General features: G+C 37.5%; 1 protein-coding gene across 1 annotated transcript in view; it reads left to right on the top strand.

The window, feature by feature from the left end:
• Nucleotides 1-1,697: 1,697 nt before the first annotated feature.
• Nucleotides 1,698-24,820, top strand: part of MPPED2 (metallophosphoesterase domain containing 2) — a 174,949-nt gene continuing 151,826 nt past the window's right edge. The window contains exons 1-2 of the mRNA XM_070762101.1: nucleotides 1,698-2,185; nucleotides 8,979-9,222. Coding sequence (XP_070618202.1) covers nucleotides 9,095-9,222 — 128 coding nt within the window. The 5' untranslated portion in view covers nucleotides 1,698-2,185; nucleotides 8,979-9,094. The remainder of the gene's footprint in view (nucleotides 2,186-8,978; nucleotides 9,223-24,820) is intronic.

Raw genomic sequence — 24,820 nt, 5'->3', positions numbered from 1 at the left:
GCAGGGCAATCTATTCTTGAAAGCCTCCAGCAATGAAGACTGGGGATGATATAATAGCAGTTTTCCAATATCTAAGGGGCTGACACAAAGAAGAGGGGCTCAACCTATTTTCCAAACCACCTGAAGGCACAATAAGAAACAATGGATGGAAATTAACCAAGGAAAGAAGTAACTTAGAAGTAAGGAAAAATTTCCTGACAGAGCAATTAATGACTTGTCTCCAGAATGTGGGTGGTCAAAAACTGGAGGTTTTTAAAAGAGATCAGACAACCTTTTGTCTGAAATGGTATAGGGTTTCCTCCTTGAGCAGGTTGTTGGACTAAAAGACTTCGAACACCCCCTCCAATTCTGTTGTGCTATTATAATTTAACAACCAAGTTGCAAGTCCCAATTGCAGCCATTAAACAAAGACTATTGCCATGGATTTATGACTGTAGCCTGGTTCATAGACAGTCTTCAAACTTATTTTGTCATGTTAAGTCTTTTGAAGGAAATTGTAAATATGAAGTAACAAGAAAGAAATAACACACATTAAGTGATTTTAGATACTTATGTCATGATTTTCATGGTTTTAATGTCAAACCAAAAATGTTAAAATGATAACTTGCATTGGCATCCTTCGGTCTCGAAAGACCACGGCATTTCCTTTACAGTTAGTTCCAAACCAGTCTAATTTCGAAAAGATGACAGATTGGAAAAGTGACAGATGAATATTTAAAACTGTACTTCCTAATAAAGTTAGAAAGAAGTTTGTTTCTCATTCTTCCCAATTCCTTTTTAAAAGAAGTTTTAACTTCACATACTGCTTATAAGGAGGAAACTTATTACATATAATCTCAATAATTAATAATATAATAATTAAAATTGCTATGCAACATTTTCTATCCCACGAAACCCAATAAGGCTTGCTTTCCTAAGTTACTAAGCTTATGTAAAGTAACAGCCTTAAAATCACATTAAAAAAAGATTGGATAAATTTAGACCTTGTTACCTGGGAGTAACTACCTCTGAGTAAATATGTACAATATAACTATATGGAAATTGGATTTAGTAGTTTAAAGGCCTGTTGTGGGTTACATTTTTTAGTAGTGGAGAAGATCAAGAAAAGGTCTTATTTTAAAAAGTTGCTTCCCAACACAGTTCACAAAAGGTTGAGGATATGGATGACACACAGTCATCCATTTTCATTCCTTTTCCAGTCTTGCGTTTGCTGGAAATGCTGTAGCTGTCACACAGCAATTTGAGGCAACCCCACAATACAGAGACAAATACATTTGTTTCCATACAAACATGTTTTCGGGTCCCTTTATATAAATATGTTTTCGGCTTAAAACGTGGTAGTATTGATTTTCCTTGTTGTAAGCCTTCCTGCTAATATTACTTTTTTTTTCTGGGGGAAAAAAAAGGCATCTTGTTCTATTTCTTAAAAGGAGGGGAAGGTGTAGGGAACCCAACCACGGTCTGATTAATTAAGATGACGACATAATGAGTGAGGAGCATCGACGCATTCTGATGATTTATACGCCTTGGGTCTCCTCTCCTATTTAATCTTTCAGGGAGGGCAAAAGATTCGCCGCCGTTCGCCCAGGGATGCTGCTCTGGGGTTTTGTTTTTGGGCTGTGAGTGTGGCCGGAGCGGGTGGGGAGGGGGCAGTGAAATAAAATTCAACAGCAGCAGGGAGGAGCTGGTTCTGTTTCTGTGTATGTGTGTGTAGTGTGCGCGCGTTGGCCGCCCTGTTTCCTGGTGCTCTGCTCCCTGACCCCAGTGGCAGTCCTTACTCATTGCACTGTTCTCTTCCTTCTTCGCTTTCTTTCTCTCTCTCTCTCCCTCTCTGTCTCTCTCTCTCCTTCTCGTTCCCCAGTTCAGAGCTCGGATTGCTCTTATTTTCTCTCCCCCCCCTTTTTTTCTTTTCTTTTCCTTCCCTCCCTCCCTCCTTTTCTGCTCTCTTTCGTCCCCCCCCTCCCCAACCTCCGGGATCCTTGCGGGTCGAAGGTTTCTGCCCTGCCTTACACCAGCCGCCCACCTATGTCAAGGTCTCCCTGGCTCTTTGGCTCTCTGTAACCAGCAGCTTCTCGGCAGCGTCGCTCCCCCTCACCTCCATGGATCGGGTCCTTCCCCAGCACTGAAGGCATCCTTAGGAATTACACCTCCAACCTCCGGGAAAATAAAAAAAGAGGCAGAGAAGGTAAACCATCCGCCCCGCTTCAGAGAGGAAGGGGAGAGGACTCCAATGGAAGAAGGGAGAGGAGAATTACCAATAACAAACACAAAGCGCTGGGTTAGAGGTGCCTTGTCATAGTACAAGGAGATCAGAGAGGGCAAACCACCGCGGAACAATAATCAGGCTCAAAACGGGCTGCTTATTTTGCCATTCGCTCTGGGTAGAACGGGGTTGTTTTTTTAAGGGTTTGGAGAAGGAAAGCTGATTTACTGATCTGAGCGAGGGTCGGTTTCTTTTGCCTCCCTTCTTTCTCCTCCTTCCCACCCCGGCTCGCAATGCCCCCATCTCTCCTCCTTCCTCTCCCTCCCCCGATTCGGCGTTCATTTCTTGCCTTTGCGGAGCGGTGTGTGTGTGTGGGGGGGGGGGGGGGGAGCGTCTCGGGAGTCCGCGGCGGTTTGGGAATAGATCCGGCAGAGAGGAGCTTAATTTTGCTCGCTGTTTACTAGCGAGTCTCGGGTGCTGGGGGTTACGATGTTAGAGCACGACCGGGGGAGGGTAGGCCAAAGGGAGCATTGTGCTCTGCGCAAGGCTGCCGGGGAAAGCGAGGCGAAAACGGTAGATCGAGGGAGCCAAATGCAAAGTGTAGTTAGCCTGGAGGGGGGGAAAAAACCCCTGAAACGTGTGTGACTGTCGGGAGAGAAGGACGGCGCCGGGAGGGGCGCGCGAGAGGGGGGGGGGATTTAGAAATTTCTTCTTGCCGTATTTCTTCGCTTTCCAAGAGGCTTTTCTTTTAGACCTTTCTCCCCAAAAGGGGAAAACAAAAATCCTGAGGGAAAACTTGGCAAAAAATAAAAAGTACTGAGTGTAATTTTTTTTTACTCGGCTGGAGTTTTCCACGTTTCTTTCACATTCAAGCCAGCTACATACTCTTTCCCTCCCTCCTCCTCCGCTGCTTTTCCAAAAACATGCTTTGAAATCAATGGTCCCCTGAGGCCTAAGCGCCCTTGGAGATCTTTGCATTTTATTGGGATGCATTCGCCTCTGTTTGCAGCGCGGTGACTATATTTTTTGGTTTTTTCCCCCACCCTTTGCTCTAGGATTGTGACACACAACAACACCCCCCCCCCTCGCATCCCTCAACCCTGATCTCTTGAAAGTGTCGTAGCGTCGTGAGAAATAGGGAGCTAGAGCGATTGGCTTGTAGTGGCCAGGAGCGGGATGTAGATATATATATATTTGGTTATTGCAGAGAAAAATATATGAAAACTTTAAGCGCGCGCGCCCAAAGCCGTACTTAAAGCAGTAGTAGGGTTCCGAGAAAGAGGGAAGGCGTTCCACCCCACCCAAAAGTCAATAGAGGGGTTGAAAAATGTGCATCTATGTGTGGAGCAGAGACTCAATCAAGGGTTATCGTGCCAGTTTTGAAAGGAAGGGAGAATCAGGTTGGGATGAATGACGTTGGGAAGAGGGGGGCTGAGGGGAAGGGAGCGATAGAAAAGGCAGGATGGTGCGCAGTCAAAGCTATTGGCCGCTGATTGTGATCAATCATTCCGAGCCCTGGCAAAAGGGAATGGGAGAGGGAGAGAGGAACCAGCCCTCAAACACCCTGCCAGGATTCAGAAGAGTGCAGCCACCTATCCTGGAAAGAAGTGGGGTGGAGAAAGTCCACCCAGCGCTGCTTAGATGGGCATGGAGTGACGGCCACCAAGAGGTAGTGCCTGCAACCTGGGAAGTCTTCCTTGCTCAAAATCCCTCTCAGCTAAAGGGGTCTGGAGGAAAATGCTTCTTTGCAACAGAGGGAGAGGCTTAATGCTGTAAGGGTTTCTATTCTAAAGGGTCCCCAAAGTGCTGTGGGGTGCATGAGGGAGTACAGGCGGGTTGGGTTTTGATGAAGGGAAACCTGACTTGGTCTCTTTTACAGGCCAGATGTGTGAGATAATATTTTTGTGCTTAACTGTTGCTTTGATGGAACTCCCCATCCCTTCCTCCCCCAGTGACAGTTTCCCTAGCATTAGGAATACAGTAGCATGCTGATTCTGATCTGTTGGTATTGCACAAGATTGCAGTGAGAGTCTAGACTTGCCTGGCCAGAAGAGATGGGAAGTCGAAAAGGAAGTTGAAAAGATGTCAAAGATATCGGGCAAGGAGATAGTGGCTGGCCACTTCTTTAATCTTATTAAGAAAACTTCATAGATGTGCCTCTGAGTCTTCCAGAGTCAAAGTTGGACTGTAGTCTTTGCTTTTTCACACAACAGATTTAACCCACACTCCTTGCACAGACAAAGAAATAGCTTCCACTGAGAATAAGACTTGTTTCTGAGTAAACATGCATTGATATGCATATTGCCTGTTTCCTGCTTTATTTTGTATCTTACATTATCTTATTTTGGAGATACAGTAATGCAAGCCTGTAAAAGTGTTCTAGGATGGGTGTTCTTTCCTCTTATCAAATATTTCAGGAGTTCTCTGGTTAGTAAACTAACACTCTTAGTTGATGAATTAAATGATGGATTTCTCTTTTTCACTTACAGTATTGTGGATGATTTTTCCCCCTCTGAAAATAATGGGTTTGGGTATTATTTTTAAATTTTCTATCTTGCCACTGATTAAAAATGCAATCCTTCACACCCTCTTTGTGTTGTGAGACTAAATTGCAGTATAAATGTTATCAGTGTTCTGCTTTTATAGACTTCAAATTAAACCAGTGAATTCATTTGAACTGGTGTTTTTCCATCATGTCAACTTTATTCTTGTAGGATGTCTATCGTCATTTTTGGGCTCTTGAATTCTATAATCATGTATGAGAATAACATGGTAATGCAAGGTTTTGGTAGTTTTTTGTTATATTAGCTCCTGCATTAAAATGAATGCCAAGGTCAAATCTTTTCCAAAGTATGTATATCTCCTTAAGGAAATGATTGTTCTAAGGAGAAGAAAGGAATTATATTGTTAAAACAAATCCTTATGGGAGGCTAATACCAGCATGTATGTAAAAGTTTTGAAGTAGTTGACTTTGCCTTATATTTTCTTCAAAGAGTTATTCATTAAAGATCACAGTCATTCTCTTTAATATGAGAGCTGTTTTGCACTAGAAAGACATTAAAAGAATAATAATAAAAGCAGTTTCTTTTGATACAAAACAATATTTCTGAGTTTGATATTTACTGATGGACATTTAAAAAGCTGTATTTTCCTTCTGTTCAACAGAGTGTGAATATAAATGAAATATTTCACTTCTTAAGAATTCAAAAGAGTTCAAGATGTTGTGTATACTTAAGCTTTAACATTTCCTCCCCCTCATAGTTAAAAGTTACATAGAAAATAAATAGAATTGAATTAAGATCTTAAATTATCTTCAGTGAGCTTTACGTAATATGTAACATTAATTCTGTTAGTTAATGAAAAAAATACAGTGGCATCTAATTTTTACAGGGCAGAAAATATATAGATTTGTATTTCATTTATGTTTGTCTTTTATCCAACAGAATCTGCTTTGCGTGAGGGAAAAAATTGTTATGCCATTTCAACATTACTGTCTAATGTACGCCAGTACTAAAATTCTCACAATGCAAAGTGTGTTTTTTCCCTCTGAGCTCTCAGGGATAACATTCTTTTTTAATGACAGTCATTTCTCTAACGGGAAGATGTTTTCATTTGTATTTACTTTTCAGTGCAGTGCAATTATGCAGCTCCACACTGCACACTGCCTTCATAGTTAGTATCTCAAAAGAGAATTACAGTCTTCAGTACAGAACTGCAATTGGAAGCAGGTGTTGTATTTTACTGTTATGCAAAATAACAGTAAAATATAATTGTGGTGGAAATTAAGGAAACAGCTGCAAAGTTGGTATGGAGGTTCCTTCATCATAATTTGTAGACAGTTATCTTGCACGAATAACTGGGCAAATATTTTATGTACTGAATCTTATATATGCATACAAACACATACATTATATATCTACATTACACACACATATATATATAGTCAAAACTGGAAACAAAGATGAAATTTAATGCAATTTAATTTCATTTGGATCCCTACCTGGTTGATGGAATTAAGGTTTTATAATGACTTTTCATAATTTGGGACAAATAATCCTAATTATAGAAAGGGAGTTGTGAGATTCCTTAATCTGGCTACTTTATGAAATCTTGTGTAGGCCTGAGTTTGTATAACAATAAAAGGGAAATGCCCATCTGTCATTTGGGGATTTGTTTCTTGAATTTTGTGCTGAAGTAGATTGTAAACTTCATTGTATGCTGTTACACATTTAATTTTCAACAGTATTTGGATTCAAAAATAGCATCATTGTAGGAAAAGAGCCTCATCATGCAACATGAGACTTTCTGGCTATTCCTAACTGTTCAGTTATAGAAAAAGTATATTTCAAGTTTGGAATAGTATAAGGCTCCAAGTTACTAAAGTTACTGGAGTTACTGAAAAATGGTCAGATGTTTCTTTTAAAATATTTTTATCGCATCTTAGAAGTTGTAGATGGATTACACTTCTTCCCACAACATTTTTAAAGGTAGTTTTTGGTAATAATGACATGCATGTATGTTGTTGAGTGGGTATGATTGATTTTTAATAATGGGGATTTTAATCTAGATTAGTGGGTTTATAGAAATTGGATTTGTATTTGTATTGCATTGCTTTTTATAAGTTGTGAGACTCCCCAAGTCCTTAGAGATGGCATATCAATCAATCAGTCAGTCAGTCAGTCAGTCAGTCAGTCAGTCAGTCAGTCAGTCAATCAATCAATCAATCAATCAATTAAATAAATAAATAAGAAAGATAATGAGTACCCCCCATTGCTAGATTTGGAATCAGAAATATTATATCTGTGCTTGATGGTAGGCTTTTAGGGTAATTTGGTCCTGTAACCAAAATTGGAAGCTGTGTATATTTGTTAGCAGTGGGCAGAAAAAAACTATCTGAAGAAAAGGGATTGATAGATAAATATGTATGTATTTAAGAGTAGAAGTAGATATGCAAAAAATGCATTATTACAAAGTATTTGAATGCCCAAATTTATATACCTTTTAAGTGGGGAGGATTATTTTTGATAAGAATGGTTTGACAAAAATTGGGATAGAAGATACTGTTTGCATCATGTTATTCAAATTGACCTGAGAAAATATATACAGGATAAAGAAGTTACATAGGTAAAGTAAGTAGATAGAAATGTATAACATAGTTTAATCAATTTAAGATAAAATGGCTCATAGTAATAAATTACAGTTTTAAACTAGAGTGTACAGTTGTATGGTTTAGCTTTCAATGGAACTGTGTTAGAGGAACAGGGCTTTAGGTGATAACTAATTTATCTCATGGCTTTTAAGTACTTTTCATTTTGCATGTAATAATTAAAAATAGGCAACTCTAATATGGTGATAAAATAGTAGAGAGAGGATCTTCTCCTACCTTTACTCACTAGATCATTTCAGTTGTCATAATTCACCAACCATAGCCAAGTTAAGTTCAAAGCACCTGGAAGGCAACAGATGGATGAAAGCTGCCCTTAGAACATATGCATTGCCTTGACAGATGTATGGATCATGCCAAGGTCCATCTGCTCGTGCAATCTGTTGCTAAAACTGGTCTAGGTAGTTCTGTAAACTTGCATGTGGAATATGATAAGAATGCCCATCCTTGCTTGTTTTCCTTCAGTCTGGTATTATAGAACATATTACTTCTAAATATAGATATTGTGTTTAATTTAAATCACTTATATATTGAAAGCTCTTCTTTAACCTTTTGTAACCATTTAATCACCACACCTCAGTTTTTACTACATAATTCTTACCTTTAGAACTCCTTTCCAGTGCGTTTACTGGATGATCTGGAAAGTATGCGCTTTTAATTTTTGTTTCAAATTATAATTTTCTAAATCTTTGCTGCATTTATCATTTGATTGATTTTGCAATCAGAAGGCTATCTTATCATTATCTTTTCTTTGTAACAAGTGCTACATCTTGGTCTTTTTATTTGCCCATTTTTTAATGGCCCCATTTCCAGCCCTATGGAAACTTATGAAATGGAGTCACTGAATCTGATAAATAGCTATAATTGTATTTGTGAAATATGGCACATTATTCTGACAATACATTATTAAAACATCAGTGAGAAATGTAAGGGAAATTCAAAATGAGGAGTCAAATTATGTTTTGTTTGTTTTACAGTACTATAATGTAAGATAACTTACCCACAATGGTGTGTTTTGACATTTGTCAAAATAAAACTATTTGAAAAGTATCGAAAGAAAGAGGAAAAAAGAGGGATAGATGACAATTGTTGAATGACAAGATACTTGTATGCTGGAAGTGTTTTTTTGTATAGCTGTGTGGCTTTTATTAGAATTGTTAGACTTAAATATATAAAGAACAGTTTTTAAATTCAATATAAAACCACATAAACAACATTTTATTAGAAGTAATAAGATGTGCAAACAAATATTTCATCTTGGCATATGAACCAGCAAACCAGTCCCCCCCCCCCCAAAGGTACCCTATTCCATTTTCCTTCCTTACTAGTTTTCCATTATGTTCTGGTTAGTCTGCAGAACATCACAACAAGAAAATTTAATCTTCTTTTCCAAAGATTGTATTTTTGAATGTCTACTGAATTTTTTGGGGGTGGGTGGGTGGGTTGTGGACAATTATGCTTTTGCTTACATAAGTATCCATGTTTGAAGATTGAGTTTGCTAAGTATATGTAATGTGATATAAGAAAGATGCATCAAGGGAAATGTTAGGCTGAGCTCAATATTTTTAGATGGAATTTCAAAATGATAAGTGTCTCCATATTGTTGTCCAGAATTCTGCAGAGTTCATGAGGACATCTTTGGCTTCCGTCACTGGCTGAAACACAATGCTCATTCCTGTATTTTGCTCTGGAAAGTTGTAACTCGCTCATGTCTATAAAGAGGAAGCATGGCACATGGAATTCCTTCACAAGGCAAAGTTTCCATTTCTGTGGATGAATACAGCTCAAATCCAACCCAGGCATTCACACACTACAATATTAACCAAAGCCGATTCCAGCCTCCACATGTACACATGTAAGTACAGTTGAGCCATTCATGTTGTCAATCATTGTGTAACCATCCTCACTTATATCAAAAGATTGTAAAAAAAAAATCATGTACTGTATATCCTGTGTTTATTTATCTGCTGTATGCTTATAGTGGAGACGTGGATATTTCTAATACATATTTTATGTTGATTTTTCAGGATTTTCAGAATAGTTAACTAGGCTAATCTAAACACTCCTAATACAATGGTTTAATAATCATATAAGCATTAAAAAAGGGAAATAAGTGGACTTTAAAAAATCACTTGGCAATTTTGTAGCTTTTACTAGGATCATGCCTCCAGGCATCATTGCAGGGATAAAGACTTCTTTTTGGTTTTTGGTTTTTAAAAAGGAGATGATTGAAATATCTATTCTATGTGAACTGCAGTGAAGTTGTTTCCAACCTCAATAATTTTATGTGCAATAATTACAATTATTGCTGCCCTCTGCTATAAATAAGTCGATCAAAATGGGTTGCATAGTATATTACATTCAGAGAGCTCCACATGTCAGAGACTTGATAAAACTCGAGCGCAGTTTTGTATGTGAGCTGCAGGCCTTGTAACTGACTTGTAGCTTTATTGATTTCACTGGAACTTGCCAGAGGGACATATTTTGTGAAAATGTGAACACCCTTCCCCCTCTCTTTGCACTCAGCTGCGAAATAAGCCTAATTGGGACTAATTGTCTCCTGATCACTGAATCCTTTGTCCTCCTCCTTGTTGTAAGGGGAACGTGTGCCGCATGCTGCATTCTTCTGTCAAAGAAAGACAAAGGATTCCAAGAGGGCTGAACTATTAATCCCAAGAAATACAAATAATGTATTAAAATAATGTTTATGTCCCAGACCTAAACCAACAAAGGTAGAGCAAAAGGTCTTTTCCTTTGCCTGCTTCAGTTTTGGCATTGTGGCTTCTGAGATCTTACAGCAGAAGGACTTAACACAGACCAAATGCTGTCTCCAGCTATATCTTTTAAGTGTGATGTGTATGTATTGCGTCTCCATGCCCCATACACACACTGTTTTTAAAAAAGTGAGTAAAGTCTTAAATTCCAGATTTCCTTCCCATTGTTTAATGAATTGTGATCTTTATCAGGCTTTTTTTTTTTTTTTTGCTAAGCTTCTTTTCCCCCCTCTGGTCTAATGGATAGGTTAAATTATAAAACAAAGCGGCACCTCTTGACCTCACAGTGACCCAAAGCGAATGGGGTATTTCATTCATTGTGTGGATAATAGCTTTGCATAGTGAGAATGCTGAAGCATGTTGCTACTTTGAACTCTACTTGGGAGGAGGTATAAAATACCTGATAAGATGTTCTCTATTGAACAATCTTCTGTTGCACTGAGGGTGGTATGCAAGCCTTTGAGATATGCAGAGCTCCTCAGTAAACGGAAAGCTAGGATATTTTCACCCATACAAAAAGAAAGAAAGGGTCATTGCCAATGCAAATATTTTAATCCCTTTAAAACACAGTTGCCTTTTCATGGACAACTTTAAAAAAGGCTTTGGGTCTGATGTAAAAAAGCATGTGGTCAGTTTGTACCTTAGAAGTATTTCTTCTTCCAGTGGGGTAAACTCTGGATTTTAGAAACATTTTTGAAATAGGTGTAGGGGATGTTTTGTGGGAATGCAATTCAAGAGAAAAAAAATATCCAGCCTCTGCCTTCACATTTGTCTTTCCATATGATTTAATAGGTTGCAATGAGAAAAAAAATTCCAGGTGTTATTTTAACAAATTACTTTTATCTGATTGTTGAATTGAACTGTACCTACATTTGTTGCACAGGAATCTGATAGTTCAGTGTGTTCATTTGTAATTGTAGAGAGTTTACACCAGCTTTGAGTTTTCTTTGAAGCTATGGGAAATACAGAACGTTGAAATCCAGTTTTACTTTTAAAAATAGGATGTTGTTGCTCTGTGGAAGTAGAATCAGGTTGATTTTTCTCTACAATTATTTGCAAACTAAAAATAAAAATCACATTTGATTCTGGAAATTAATAGTTACATTGTTATATCTGTAAGTGCAACATTTTACAGGGATAGATTTTTGTTTATTAATCAGTTTAAATAAATCTGCTAAAACTTAGGAAAGATATGAAGCTTGTTGTAGATTTGTTCGGTGAATTCCATAAAGTTGCTTAAGAATAATAATTGAGGAAGACAAAATGTAAGACAATTTCTAGCAGAATTAAATGTACATTTTTTATGATTCTTAGAGAAGGCTCTGTATATTTTCTGTTTCTTTGTATGTGCTTATTGTTTTGCTTAAGGGATTTTAATTCAGTCACTGTTTTATATTTCTGTATGTTTTCTATTTCACTGTACATGCTTCTTTTTGCTTAAGGAATTTTTTTTCTTAAGGGGTCCCGACAGAATTGTGTGGCTGTGCTTTTTTACATCTAAGGTTAGAGCTGCAGGGATATGGAACTTTGATTTCGTTTTTGTTGCAGGATTTCTTTCAATGGTATTCTATTGCCGTGTTTACAGAGGTACACCATTGAAACTCCAAAAGATGGAAAGCAAGCATAGATTAACAAATTAACACACAAATTGTTGCTGATAAATAAAGAAATCTGGCTGGCTTATTTTTTTTCTTTCTGAAAATAATATCTTCCCAAAGCTGTAAAGGTAGTCCTTGATTTACTACTACAGTTGATTCCAAAATTTATGTTGTTAAGTGAGACATTTGTTAAGTGAGTCTTGCCCCATTTTATGAATTTTCTTGTCACAGTGACTAAGTGAATAAGCACAGTTATTAAGTAGTAACATGATTGTTAAGTAAATCTGGCTCCCAAATTGTCTTTGCTTGTTAGAAGGTCACCAAAGGTGATCACATGATGCCAGGACACCTTAATAAATGTGAGTCAATTGTCAAGCATCCAAATGCAAATCACATGACTGGGCATTCTGCAATACTCATAAGTGTGAAAAACCTTTTTCAGTGCCCTTGTAACTCCGAATGGTCACTAATTGAACTGTTGTAAGTTGAGGATTAATTTGATTTAAAACAATGTAAATTTTGCCCCTGAAGTACTGCAAAGTATTCAAAGATGCTTCCCAAATCACAGTTAAGATACTGGTGGATTCAGAAGTAAAAAAAAAGCTGTATATCTCAGCTATTTCCCTATTCATGCCCTGTCTGTTTCTGAGCTAATTCCATGAATTATATACAGCTGGTCCTCAACCTATGACTACAGTGGAACCAAAAATGTCCATTGTTAAGCAAGACAATTGAGTTTTGGCCCACTTTACAATCTTTCTTGCCACAGTTGTTAAGTGAGTCACTGCTGTTGTTAAGTTACTAACATGGTTGTTGTGAATCTTCCCCTCTGACTTTGCTTGTCAAAGAGTTGCAAAAGGGGATCACATGACCATAGGACATCACAACCAACATTACAACAAGCCACCCAGAATCCTTCGGGAGTTGGACGGCATACATAATAACAATATATAAACAAATAATAAATAAATATATAAATAAATAAATAAAACGTAAATACATCAGAGGTGGTATTCACTTACTTTCCCTACTGGTTCAGAAATGTGAGCACGCGCCCCTTCCAGGCATGCACTTTACTCTCATGTGCGGCTTGCATGCATGTTCACGGTTTCAAATAATGCCTAAGTAGGAGTTCCTACTTAGTGCCAGTTTGCTACTACTGGTTCGCCCAAACCGCTTCGAACCAGCTGAATACCACCTCTAAAATACATTCTAGTTGCCAGATGTCCAAATTTTGATCATGTGACTGTGGAGAAGCTGCAATCAGTCACAAATGTGAAAAACTCATTAAGTCACTTTTTCAGTGCCATTATAACTTGGAACAGTCAGTAAACAAATAAGTTGTAAGTTGAGGACTACTCATAAATTTTACATTACATTAACTTTTTCTGGTTGTTAGTTCCACATTTATTCATTTACACAATTTATACCCTACATCTCTAGTGTTAAAATGTATAAAATAAAAACATCAGATAATTGTTTCTGCAGAAAAATACTCCCTCGGTATTGGCTAGGTTTATGTAGTTTTGATTAAGTATTTATTAATCACATTTATTATATAGACACACATTGTATAGTCTTGAGGAGGCTGATTAAAAGTTGGGAGCCATGAAACATACTGTACCCTATCAACTTTATTACGGACCCCTTTGTTTGCTGAGATTGTAAACGCTAATGGTTTGCCAATTAATCAAAACTATGTACTGCTGGATGACAGTATACATCTTTAAATTGTATTTGCCTTTCTAGATCAATCATTTTAGTTCAGTCTAGCCTGGGCTGTGGTGCAGTTGTTAGTGAGGAAGATTAAAGTAAAGGGCAATAAACATCCATTTAGTTTATTCAAACAGAAAGCATTTTCACGTGCAGGTGAATTCAAGTAAATTTTAGGAAAATATATAATAAAAAGAGTACACAACAACACATACAATATAGTTTCTGTAATGTTTTTTCCCCAATTCCTTACCAGTTAGCAACAGAAAGGATGATTTTTTTTTATACAACAAATGAATCTTGGGTATATGTACTGTGCTATGTCTTTCTGTTCCTTTTTATGTGTGTTTCTGCGGAGAGGGGCGGCAGACAAATCTAATAAATATATATAAATGGGAAAGACTGTGTGAGCTGCTTATATCTTATTCTGAATTATATGCCCAGGTTGGAGAGAAGATAGAAAGGAATAGTCAGCAACATTCTAGCTATTGTAAATTTCCCTTTCCCTGGAATACAAGGGGGTTAGGTTTCTTGGAATATTTTTATAGTCTGATCTGGCTCATTTTCAATGTTGGCCTTTCTTTTGTTAACTTCTCAACAAATTTGGTCCTTTTAATCTTCAGTTTTGAGTCAGTTGCAGTCAAGAGTTTCAAGCATTTGTCCATTCCTTATTTTTTAGTATTTCATTAGCTTGGGAAAATAAGAATGATAGATAGACAGTGAACTTTTATTAGAAAATCTTGTATATCATGTAAAAAAAAAAATCCTTTCCCTAGGATAAAGAATGCAGATAATGCAGCTGAACTTTAATTAAAGGTATTTCTTTCTGTAAATATGCTTGTTCTGTACTGGCAATTTTAGAATAATTTGACTGTGTCTGATGAGATGTGCAGTTTAAAAGGGCACTTACCTATTTTTTCTGTAAAGACATTTCACATTGCCTTTCTTTTACAATGAATTTTGTAAAGATAGTACAAAATACTGAGAAATCAACTACTATGGATTTCTTCTTGTTACACATATATAATATGCTGGATTTGGCATTGATAAACAGAGCAGTGAAAATAACTGTGTAAGTTATCAAAAGCACATGTGAGATTGATTCTTATATGATTAAATGGTAAAAATAATCATAGCAACCTATCATTCATTGGTCATATTGTAGTTATAATTGCTAAGCCTGAGAAACTCCTGTAATAATTTTATTAATCTCTAGTGATTGTGAGATTATGATTGGCAAAGATGATGAAGCAAAAGTCATTCTGAAATTAGAAGTTCAATTCGACTTATTAGAAGTGAATTGCTACTACCACATTTGTTTACCATTTGACTATACAGTATAAGGAATAAATAGTCATTCATATAAAAAAATGAACTTCTGCAATTCCTTAAAAATGTTTCATGAAAAATATTGCTCTGCTTAGTGAACTAGAAAAATTGTTTCATTTAATGAATTTCAATTTGTAGTTATCAATGGATATTTTGGTATCTACTCTTTACAGTATAATCTGTTCTTTAGAAAAATCTCTTTTTCAGTGAGAACCCAGTATATATAAAATAATATTGCCTATACAGTATGAAGAATTTTACACTTTGTGTCAATTGACTTAAAAATAATTTGTTTTTCTTGCACATTTGCACTTTTTGAGATTGCAGGAATTAGTGTTGTGGAATGGACTAATTTGTTGTGCACCATACTACACTTTTATTTATTTTTGCCTGTATACAGTATTTAAATAAGATTTACCCAAAAGGGAAAAATACCATATTACTGTCTGAGAATCTAACAGAATCTATGTGAGAATAATTTGTATAGATTTTGATTAAGGTTTTCAATTTTTGTTAGCTATTTTTTCTGCTATGTTTTAATCTTCATCCATGATGTCTACATCAAAGAAGGCAAGTAATGCAGTGAAGTAGGTCAGAATTGTCATCTTTTCTTGAGCAACAGCTGCTAATCGCAACAGTTCAGGTCTTATATTTTCTTATTTGGAAGTAATTTATATTGGTTTACTGAACTGGGGTACCCTGAATCTAATTTACCTAAGCACCTCTAGAAGATTGATGGTTCATCTGTTGAATTTTAGATTTTGACTCATTTTGGGGTAATCATAATTCTAAATATTATTGCCCCAAAGTAATACCTTTATCCTCATTTGTGGTTTAAGTAACAGAAAAAAACAAGGTTATATATTTTAATTCTGTTAAATTGTTAAGTGAATCACTGCAATTGTTAAGTTACTAATGTGGTTGTTAAGTGAATCTTGCTTTCTCATTTACTTAGCTTGTCAGACAGTCACAAAAGGTGGTCACATGACCCTGGGACACTGCAGCCTTCCTAGATATGAATCAGTTGCTAAGCATTCAAATTTTGATCATATGATCATGGAGATGCTGCAATGATCATAAGTGTGAAAAGTAGTCATGTCATTTTCAGTGCCATTGTAACTTTGAATGGTCACCAAACAACTTCTAAGTTGAGTACTACCTGTATAAAAATGCGGATGTATTACCATTTGTGGATGAAATTGTATATGTCAATAGTGATGTGTGCATTGCAGTACAGCCCATCTTGGTGATATTTTTGGTGTATACTGGCCATAATGGCGTTTTCAGGAGGCTTGCTGATGGATAGTATTTCCCTCTGCCCAAAAGTTTAATTATCGTGAGCCTCAGTGGCGCAGTGGTTAGAGTGCCGTACTGCAGGTTACTTCTGCTAACTGCAATTTGGCAGTTCGAATCTCATTAGGCTCAAGGTTTGATTCAGCCTTCCATACTTCTGAGGTAGGTAAAATGAGGACCCAAATTGTTGGGGGCAATATGCTGATGGTATATACTGTATATGCTATTGCTATCAAAAACAGTTGTGAAATTACAAATGCTGGATAGGAGGTGTGGATAGACCATATTTTCTTAATCTGTGACCCTTAAGTAGGAGATCAACTTGATTGGGGTTTTCTGAGCAAATGTTTGATTTATTGTGATATTTGATCAGTGTTGACTTTTAGAAATCACATAGATATACGTAAGAGCCATGGTGGCGCAGTGGTTAGACTGCCGTAATGCAGTCTACTTCTGCTGATCACCATCTGCCAGCAGTTTGGCAGATCGACTCTCACTGGGCTCAAGGTTGACTCAGCCTTCCATCCTTCCGAAGTGGGTAAAATGAGGACCCAGATTGTTGGCGGCAATATTTGCTGACTCTGTAAACAGCTTAGAGAGGGCTGTAAAGCACTGTGAAGCAGTATATAAGTCTAAATGCTATTGCTATTGCTATTTTCCCAGTGTTATTTGTTTCCTGGTTTTCCAGGGCTTCCACTGATGTGCCTATCATTAGGTTAGGTTTAGGTTAGGTTAGGTTTATTGGATTTATATGCCGCCCCTCTCCGCAAACTCGGGGCGGCTCACAACAAACATTAACTGTAATCAAGTTCATATTTGCAATTTGTCACCACCTTCTCATTTCTTTCAACATTTTAGATATCTCAGGAGACCAGAAACTTTATGTAATGTATCCAAAATATGATAAATGAGCTTGATCATTTATGATGCGAATGAGAGCTCTGGGTTTGTTCTATGATTTGTTTGTTGATGTCCCCCCCCCCCCTGCATATCCACAGTATTCTCAGGAGTCTAATGTCAAAATCATCACTATTCTTTCAACCCTGCTCTTTCTAAGTATAGATTCCATTTGCATAGAGCATCTCAGGCAAGACTATTGCCTGCATGATTATGCTACTTTTATAGTCACAATATATGAGTATTTCTATAAGGCGTTGATTACTACACTACCGAGTGCTAGTCTGTAATGTATTTATTTACTACTGATTCCTTTATTGTTAATAGACAATCTTAAAAGGGAGAAACTATCCAGTGCTTCAGTATATCTTTTATCAATGTTAAGGCTAATGAATCTTCTGTTACTGTTTTGGTCATCTTCATATTTAATCTCAATACAATTTTTTCATTATACCTTGATTTTCATTACTAGATATTGTATATGTTCTGGTTTCTGGTAGAACTTTATCTATTACAAATAACTCTTACTAAATGCAGTACAGTATTTCATAAACCAAGAAACTCCATTTTTATTTCTCTTCCCTTCCGTATTCACTACAGTTCATTCTGCCACATTCCTCTTCCTCCCCCTTATCTTTCTTAATTGCACTCCTCATACATTCCTCCCAGTCTTCTCCATTTAACAAGATTTATTTACTCACAACATGATTCACGAACAGCAGAAATGACTGTAAAATAGCACAGAATGCATTTGCTTGCTTGGAAGCTGAACGGAAAAAAACTTTCATTTTAGCCCTACAACATTGAAACTCCACCCTTCTTCCCCACTGACCCCCTGACATACCAAATACATCACTACAGTATTTAACCCATTCCTCCCCTTAATATCTTCTTCCAAACACCTGTTCTTTACGTTTTTGGACCCTTCTGAATTTAGGATTGACCCATCGAACGTCTGATTCTTCCTCACTAGATTCTGGACTCATAGCCACATCCTGTGGCTGGCCTCCCACCTGTTCTACTACTTGTAACCCCAGGCCCACCACTAATTCATAAACACTATCTGTATCAGAGTCCTCAATTTCTTCATCCTCCTCCAACTGACCAGGAGTATGTACAACAGTACTGTATATAGTTTGCATTTCAATATCATCATTTGTACAGTGTCCGCTATTCATGTTTGTTACTCCAGTGTGAAAGCCGTACTCATCTTCCTGTCTGAGCTCTTTCAATATATATTTTGCATATAAAAGGAATACATAAAGAAAGAACATAGTGCATTGCTTGTTTCAATTCTATACAGCAGGGGTCCCCAAACTGTGGGCCATGGCCCACTACTGGGCTGTGGCCTATTTGCGAACAGTTCATGTGAGCGGCGTAACAAATTAAGATGTGCACCTGCCCTGTTCGGCCAGGTTTCTCAAGAGACAAGAGTTTTCTAGGGGCAGAGCTAGCATTTGCAATGGATAGCAAACTATGGCTGCTCCCCAGACCAGATGCCCCTTACCACTCTGAGTCCCAAGTGGCAGGAGATGAGGGCTGCCTTGCGCCACCGGTTGGTGCAAATATACCGAAACAGAATGCTGATTCTGCATAAGTACTAATACCGTACTACAGCAAAGAGAAGAACCAGAGTTCGCTTTCCATTGTGGATGCTAGATCGCCCCCTTGTAAACTCTCATCTCTCGAGCACTTGCTGTAGCAGCATGGAAAACGTCAGCCGGGCTCCTTGAGAGAGAAGAATTTGCAGGAGACCTATCTAGCATTTGCAATGGACAGCAGAAGGAGAGATGTAGGCCCAAAAGGCAGCTGAATCTCCCCCAGGCAGCAAGTTCTTGCTCTTCCAGTTCCAGCTCATGTGGCTCGTAGCACTGTACTCAAGGTGAGATTTGCACTTGGCAAATGTGGGCGGGAGATGTTGGCGGTGCAGCCTTGAGTTCCTGAATGCAGGCTGGATTAATGGCTCTCCGCCATATCTGGCCCAGGGTCCATAGCTTGAGGATGAGTGCTGTATAAAAAAATGCAAAAATACAAAGATTTCTCCATGGACCACCAAAGTTTTGTTGCAGACCACCGATTGGTGACCACTGGTTCAATTCTACACTTATCCTGTGTAGAATTTTTTAATGAGAACAATGAGATATTTGAAAGTCTCATATTTCTAAGGATGCTCTGTACAGCTTGACATGTTTAAGTCAATCAAAAACCTTTCTCTAATCAATAAAACTCATTGCAAGTAGTCCTCAACTTAATGACTATTCGTTTAATGATCCGTCTTCAAAGTTATGACTGCACCACCCCATAATATGTGATCACAATTTAGGCACTTGTCAATCAACTAGTATTTACAGGGATTGCAGTGTTTAGGGATCACATGATCACAATTTGTGATCTTCTCATCTGCCTTCTAACAAACAACATCAGTTGGGGAGGTCAGATTTGCTTAATGACCATTTGATTCATGTAACAACTGCATTATTCTCTTAATGACCACAGTATAAATGGCAATAAAATTATGATGGTTGCAGTGTATCAGGATCATTCAAGTGATGGTTCACTTAATGACAGGATTCCTTAGTGACTAAAATTCCTATCCCAATGTGGGTCATAACTTAACTTGTAAAAACCACTTTTGTAAATTATTTTGTAAGTTATTTTGGATGTTGATATCCCAGTTGTACAGAATTTCAGTACATATAATCCTTGACTTACAACCAGCCCAAGATTTTGGTTGCTAAACAAGGGAAGTAAACAAAACAAGTAAACCATTTTATCATTTTTCTTGAAACAGCTGTTAAGTGAACTACTGCAATTGTTCAATTAGAAACACAGTTGTTAAGTGAATCTGGCTTCCCTATTAATTTTGCTTGTCAGAAGATCCCAAAAATGGTCACTGCAACCATCATAATTACCGTATTTGGAGTATAAGACGCACAGGAGTATAAGACATGCCTTAGTTTTTGGAGAGGAAAATAGGGAAGAGAATCTGCTTACCAGATATTCATCTGGCTAGTGTCCTTAGTCTGGTCAACTTCAGCACATTATTTTATCCCCTGGTTAGGACTTTAAAAAAACCTTATTCACAGAGAGTAACTATGAAAGAGCTTGCAAGCCAGTAAGGTTAGGGCTGGAAAGAAACATTCTGAGCAAATGGAGCAATGAAAAAAAAAACCCCTACAAAGACAGGGTTTGGGAAACATTTGCAGAGAGTAATAATAAAAGAGCTTGCAAACCTGTAAGAGCTGGTAACATTGTTAGCACCTGTTTAGGGCTGGAAAGAAACATTTGGAGCAAGTTAGAACAATGAAAAAACCCTGCAAAGACTTAGGGCTTCTTCGCAGAGAGTAACAATAAAGAACATGCAAGGTCAGAGCTGGAAACATGTTAGTACCTAGTTAGGGCTGGGGGGAAAAAGCTTCCCAACCCCCCCCCCACACATTCAGAGAATAAGACGCACCCAAAAGTTCAGCCTCTCTTAGGGAGGGGAAAAGGTGTGTCTTGAACTCTGAAAAATACGATATATAGTAGTGTCCAAATGTCCAAATTTTGATCACCCAGCCATGCAGTCGTAAATTTGGAAAGGGGTCACTTTTTTCAGTGCTGTTGTAAGTTCGAATGGTAATTAAACTTAGTTGTAAGTTGAAGACTACCTTGTATACACCTTCCATCTTTCTTTGATCTTATTTGAATCAGTTATTATTTGTCCACTGGTGTGGACAAATTTGAGGTTGGAAATCCTCTTTTGAGTTAACAGTCTTAGGAAGATCCAGGTTCTGTTTTTCTTTCAATTGCCTTTATGACTGTTTTTACCTTACTGGTTTTAAACAAAGTTCCTTCTTAAGATCATTGTTTTTCATGATGTTAGTCTCTCATGACAATTTCCACTGCTTGTCCATCAGGTTACTTTCTTCTGTTTCTTGGTCTAGTTATTCTGCATTTTTATAGCAGTTATTCTTTTCGCATTTATCCTTAACAAGGTCTTTGATTTCATTCCACAGTTCTTCTGGTTCCCTATTTAAAAAGGTTCAGTACCAAAAAAATTCCCGATATTTTCCCCTTTTCCCATTTTTCTTAAAAACGGCAGCTGTATGCTCAAGATCATATTGTAGAAATGGGTTGGCTTTCTTCCTCAGTTTCAGCATAATTGGGAATACGCACATGAGTTAGTCATTAGCTGTCTCACCATCAGCTCCTGGCCACATCTTTCCTTTATCATTAAATTGTCTCCCACCTCTTTGTATAAATAATTCAATTTGATTTCTGTATACTCCATACATCTGTATAGGTGTTGTTGATTTTTTTTTGGGAACAAAACAATATGCACAATACATATACAGATGACCACTAGTTCAGCAATTAAATTATGATGGTGCTGAATGAGGAGGACGTGCAATCGGTCCTCAAAGCTGTAGCTCTTGCAGTCTTCCTATGGTCATGATTTGTGTGATGTGATCATGATTTGGCAACTGGCTTGCAATTAAAATGTTACAGTGTCCATGTGGTCTCCATTTGTAATCTTTCCTGCCAACCACTGACGAGCAAAGTCATTAGGAAAGCAGGCTGGAGGTTGCAAGTCAGTTCTGCTCCTTTTTCAACTATCCACAGTGCCTTCCTGCAGTACCCATCCATTCATACTCCACAGCACCTGCCTGTGGCACACACACACACACACACACCCCTGCACCTGTTAGTAGGGTGGATTTAATTTAAAATCAAGTCAATTTAAATCACTAGCAAGAAAGGCTTGATTTAAATCAACTCGATTTAAATCGTAATTTTTAAAGAGCAGCTGCCATCTCTGTCCTGCAGCATCTCCTCCTCTGACCTGCTGTTGATTCACCGACAGTCCCAATATTGCAGAATAAACAGCCTCATGCTACATAACTAAGCTCCGTTTCATGCTGAATAAATTAAATTATTAATATACAGTGTTCCCTCGATTTTCGCGGGGCATGCGTTCCGAGACCGTCCACGAAAGTCGAATTTCCGTGAAGTAGAGATGCGGAAGTAAATACACCATTTTTGGCTATGAACAGTATCACAAGCCTTTCCTTATCACTTTAAACCCCTAAATTACCATTTCCCATTCCCTTAACAACCATTTACTCACCATTATTACTGGTACTCACCATTGAATAAGGCACTTAGTGATCCTGATATTTATAAACATAATTATTTATTAACAATAATTATTTTTTTTTGTTATTTGTTTGCAAAAATTATTAGTTTGGTGATGACGTATGACGTCATCAGGCGGGAAAAACCGTGGTATAGAAAAAAACGCGAAGTATTTTTTAATTAATATTTTTTGAAAAAACGTGGTATAGGCTATTCGCGAAGTTTGAACCCGCGAAAATTGAGGGAACACTGTATCTCGAATAGAAAAGTATCTTTAGATAGATTTTTACTACAAAATAATTTTATTTAAAATAAAATTGATAAAAATAAAAATCTGATTTAGATTTTAAAAATCCGATTTAAATTAAAAAAACTGATTTTTTTAAAAAAAACACATCGATTTTTATCTACCCTTTCTTGTTAGCACCAGTTCATAGTACTACCTGCCTATACTCTATGGCATCTTTGGCTTCATGCCCCATAGCATCCACTTGCAGTTATTGATACTAGAGTGATCATCTACTCCAGTGATGGCGAACCTATGGCATGGGTGCCACAGGTGGCACGTGGAGCCATATCTGCTGGCACATGGGCCGTTGCTTTAGCTCAGCTCCAATGTGCATATATGAGGCAGGCAGCTGAGTTTTTGCTCTCACAGAGGCTCTGGGAGAATGTTTTTGGCTTCCAGAGAGCCTCTAGGGGGACAGGGGAGGGCATTTTTAACGCACCCACCCCCCGGCTCCAGGGAAGCCTTTGGAGCCTGGGGAAGACAAAAGATGAGCCTACTGGTCGGACCAGAAGTTGGGAAACAGGCCTTTTCTAGTCTCCAGAGGGCCTCCAGGGGTGGGGGAAACTGTTTTTACCCTCTCCAGGCATTGAAATATGGGTGTGGGCACTTGCACATGCACAATAGTGCACGCACATGCTCTTTCGGCACCCGAGGTAAAAAAGATTCACCATCATTGATCTACTCCATCATTCCATTTCACTGGTGTGTGATACAATCCCTATTTACTTTAGTCGGACAGCTGAGATGACTTTGATACTTATGCACTCTCAGCCGATTTGCTGATTCCTCCCAGGAACATTGCTTTCCCCATCACGATGGGGCAAGTTCAGACAACTTGAGAGAATTCTGTGTAATAGCCATGTAATATAATAATAATAATTTGTTGGATTTGTATGCTGCCCTCTCCGTAGACTCGTAGATTTGTTCTTTTCCTTCTGATGTTTTCTCAGTGGCTGTTCCTTTTTTTGTAGAATCTAAAATTTTTGAAATGCTGCTCTACTTTTTTTAAAAACAGAAATCTACTTAGCTTGTGTTGATGTCCCATGTCAGTTGGTTTTATTGTAATGTTAGAATTCTTTCAAGAATGTATGAGCACAGCTGAATTTATTTTCAGTGAAATACAGAATTAATGAATCTTTGTACCATTTGAAAGATGTTATTATTTAATTAAGGGAAATATTAATAGTGCTTGATAAAATAAAGATTGAACTTCTAAGATGCTTAATAAATTTGGTAGCCTGCAACATACAAGTTTTTATTTTAACAGACAGCTAATAATATAAAGGAAGAGTTCACAGTTTCTAATGGTTGTTTGGATTTATTTTCACATTATTTTCTTCTGCTTTTATATTTTTTGATAAATAACTCAAGGGGTGGATATTTTCTAATAACCCTTCTATTTTGCCTACAACAAGCTTGTAATAATAGGTGGTTGGACTGAGAGACAATGATTCTAATCCTATTGTAGGTGTGAAAGTTAGCTGGGTAACTTTGGTTTAAAGTTATGCAGCTAACTTTCACACCTGCAGTAGGATTAGAATTCATAGTCTTTTAGTTTCTATATTTAACAAGGTAAATATATATTGCTTAAAATCATATGTGGTGGCACATGGGTTAGAATGCAGTAATTCTACCCACAGCCGTAAATTCAATCCTGACTGACTCAAGATTAACTCAGCCTTCTATCTTTCAAAGGTTGGTAAAAGGAAGACCCAAAGTACTGCGGAGCGGAATATAAATCTGCTACTGCTGTTGCTATTATTATTGTTATGTATGATGAAGTTTATCAGATCATTGATTTGTCAGGACATGGTAACTTCATTTGACTTCAAAGGGAAACACCAGGTGTAAATTACTTATACTCTTCCAATACTTCATTCTAATATGACTGTATTAACATAATGCAAAATTCAGAACAAATGCCTTATGTAATATCATGTATATTATTAACTATGATTATTAGTGTTATGTAAAATGTGCCAATGTGGTACATATTTCTGAACAGATGGTGCAGTCAAGAAAGCTGATTTTGAAGGTTACCATTTGTTTGCCAACATGATATTCACAGTTTCTTCAGAACTCCCAGAAACCTAAGGCTGGCTGGTAAAGCATCCGGCCCGTGCAAATATCATCATCATCATCAATAATCATCATCATCAATCTTTTGTGTATCTGAAAGCCAAGTACTGCATCTCAGCTGTTCCAGCATTCTTTATTTTCTTACAAGGTTCCAGAAGCTGCCTTAGGAAAAAGATAAAAGACGGAAGGGTAGCATTGCTTAGTTTGTAGCCAGTGAAAATAAAGTTGTTAATTGATATATCAGTGATAGCAAACCTTTCAGGATTGATGTATCAAAAATTTGCCTAACTTGACTCTGCTGGTATGTTGCAGACACACGCACGCATGCATGGAGGCGCGCACATGCGTACACACACACACACA

The sequence above is a fragment of the Erythrolamprus reginae genome, chromosome 1 (genome assembly GCF_031021105.1).
Source record: "Erythrolamprus reginae isolate rEryReg1 chromosome 1, rEryReg1.hap1, whole genome shotgun sequence".
Taxonomy (NCBI): Eukaryota; Metazoa; Chordata; class Lepidosauria; order Squamata; family Dipsadidae; genus Erythrolamprus; species Erythrolamprus reginae.
This window is presented reverse-complemented; position numbering and strand designations above follow the sequence as displayed.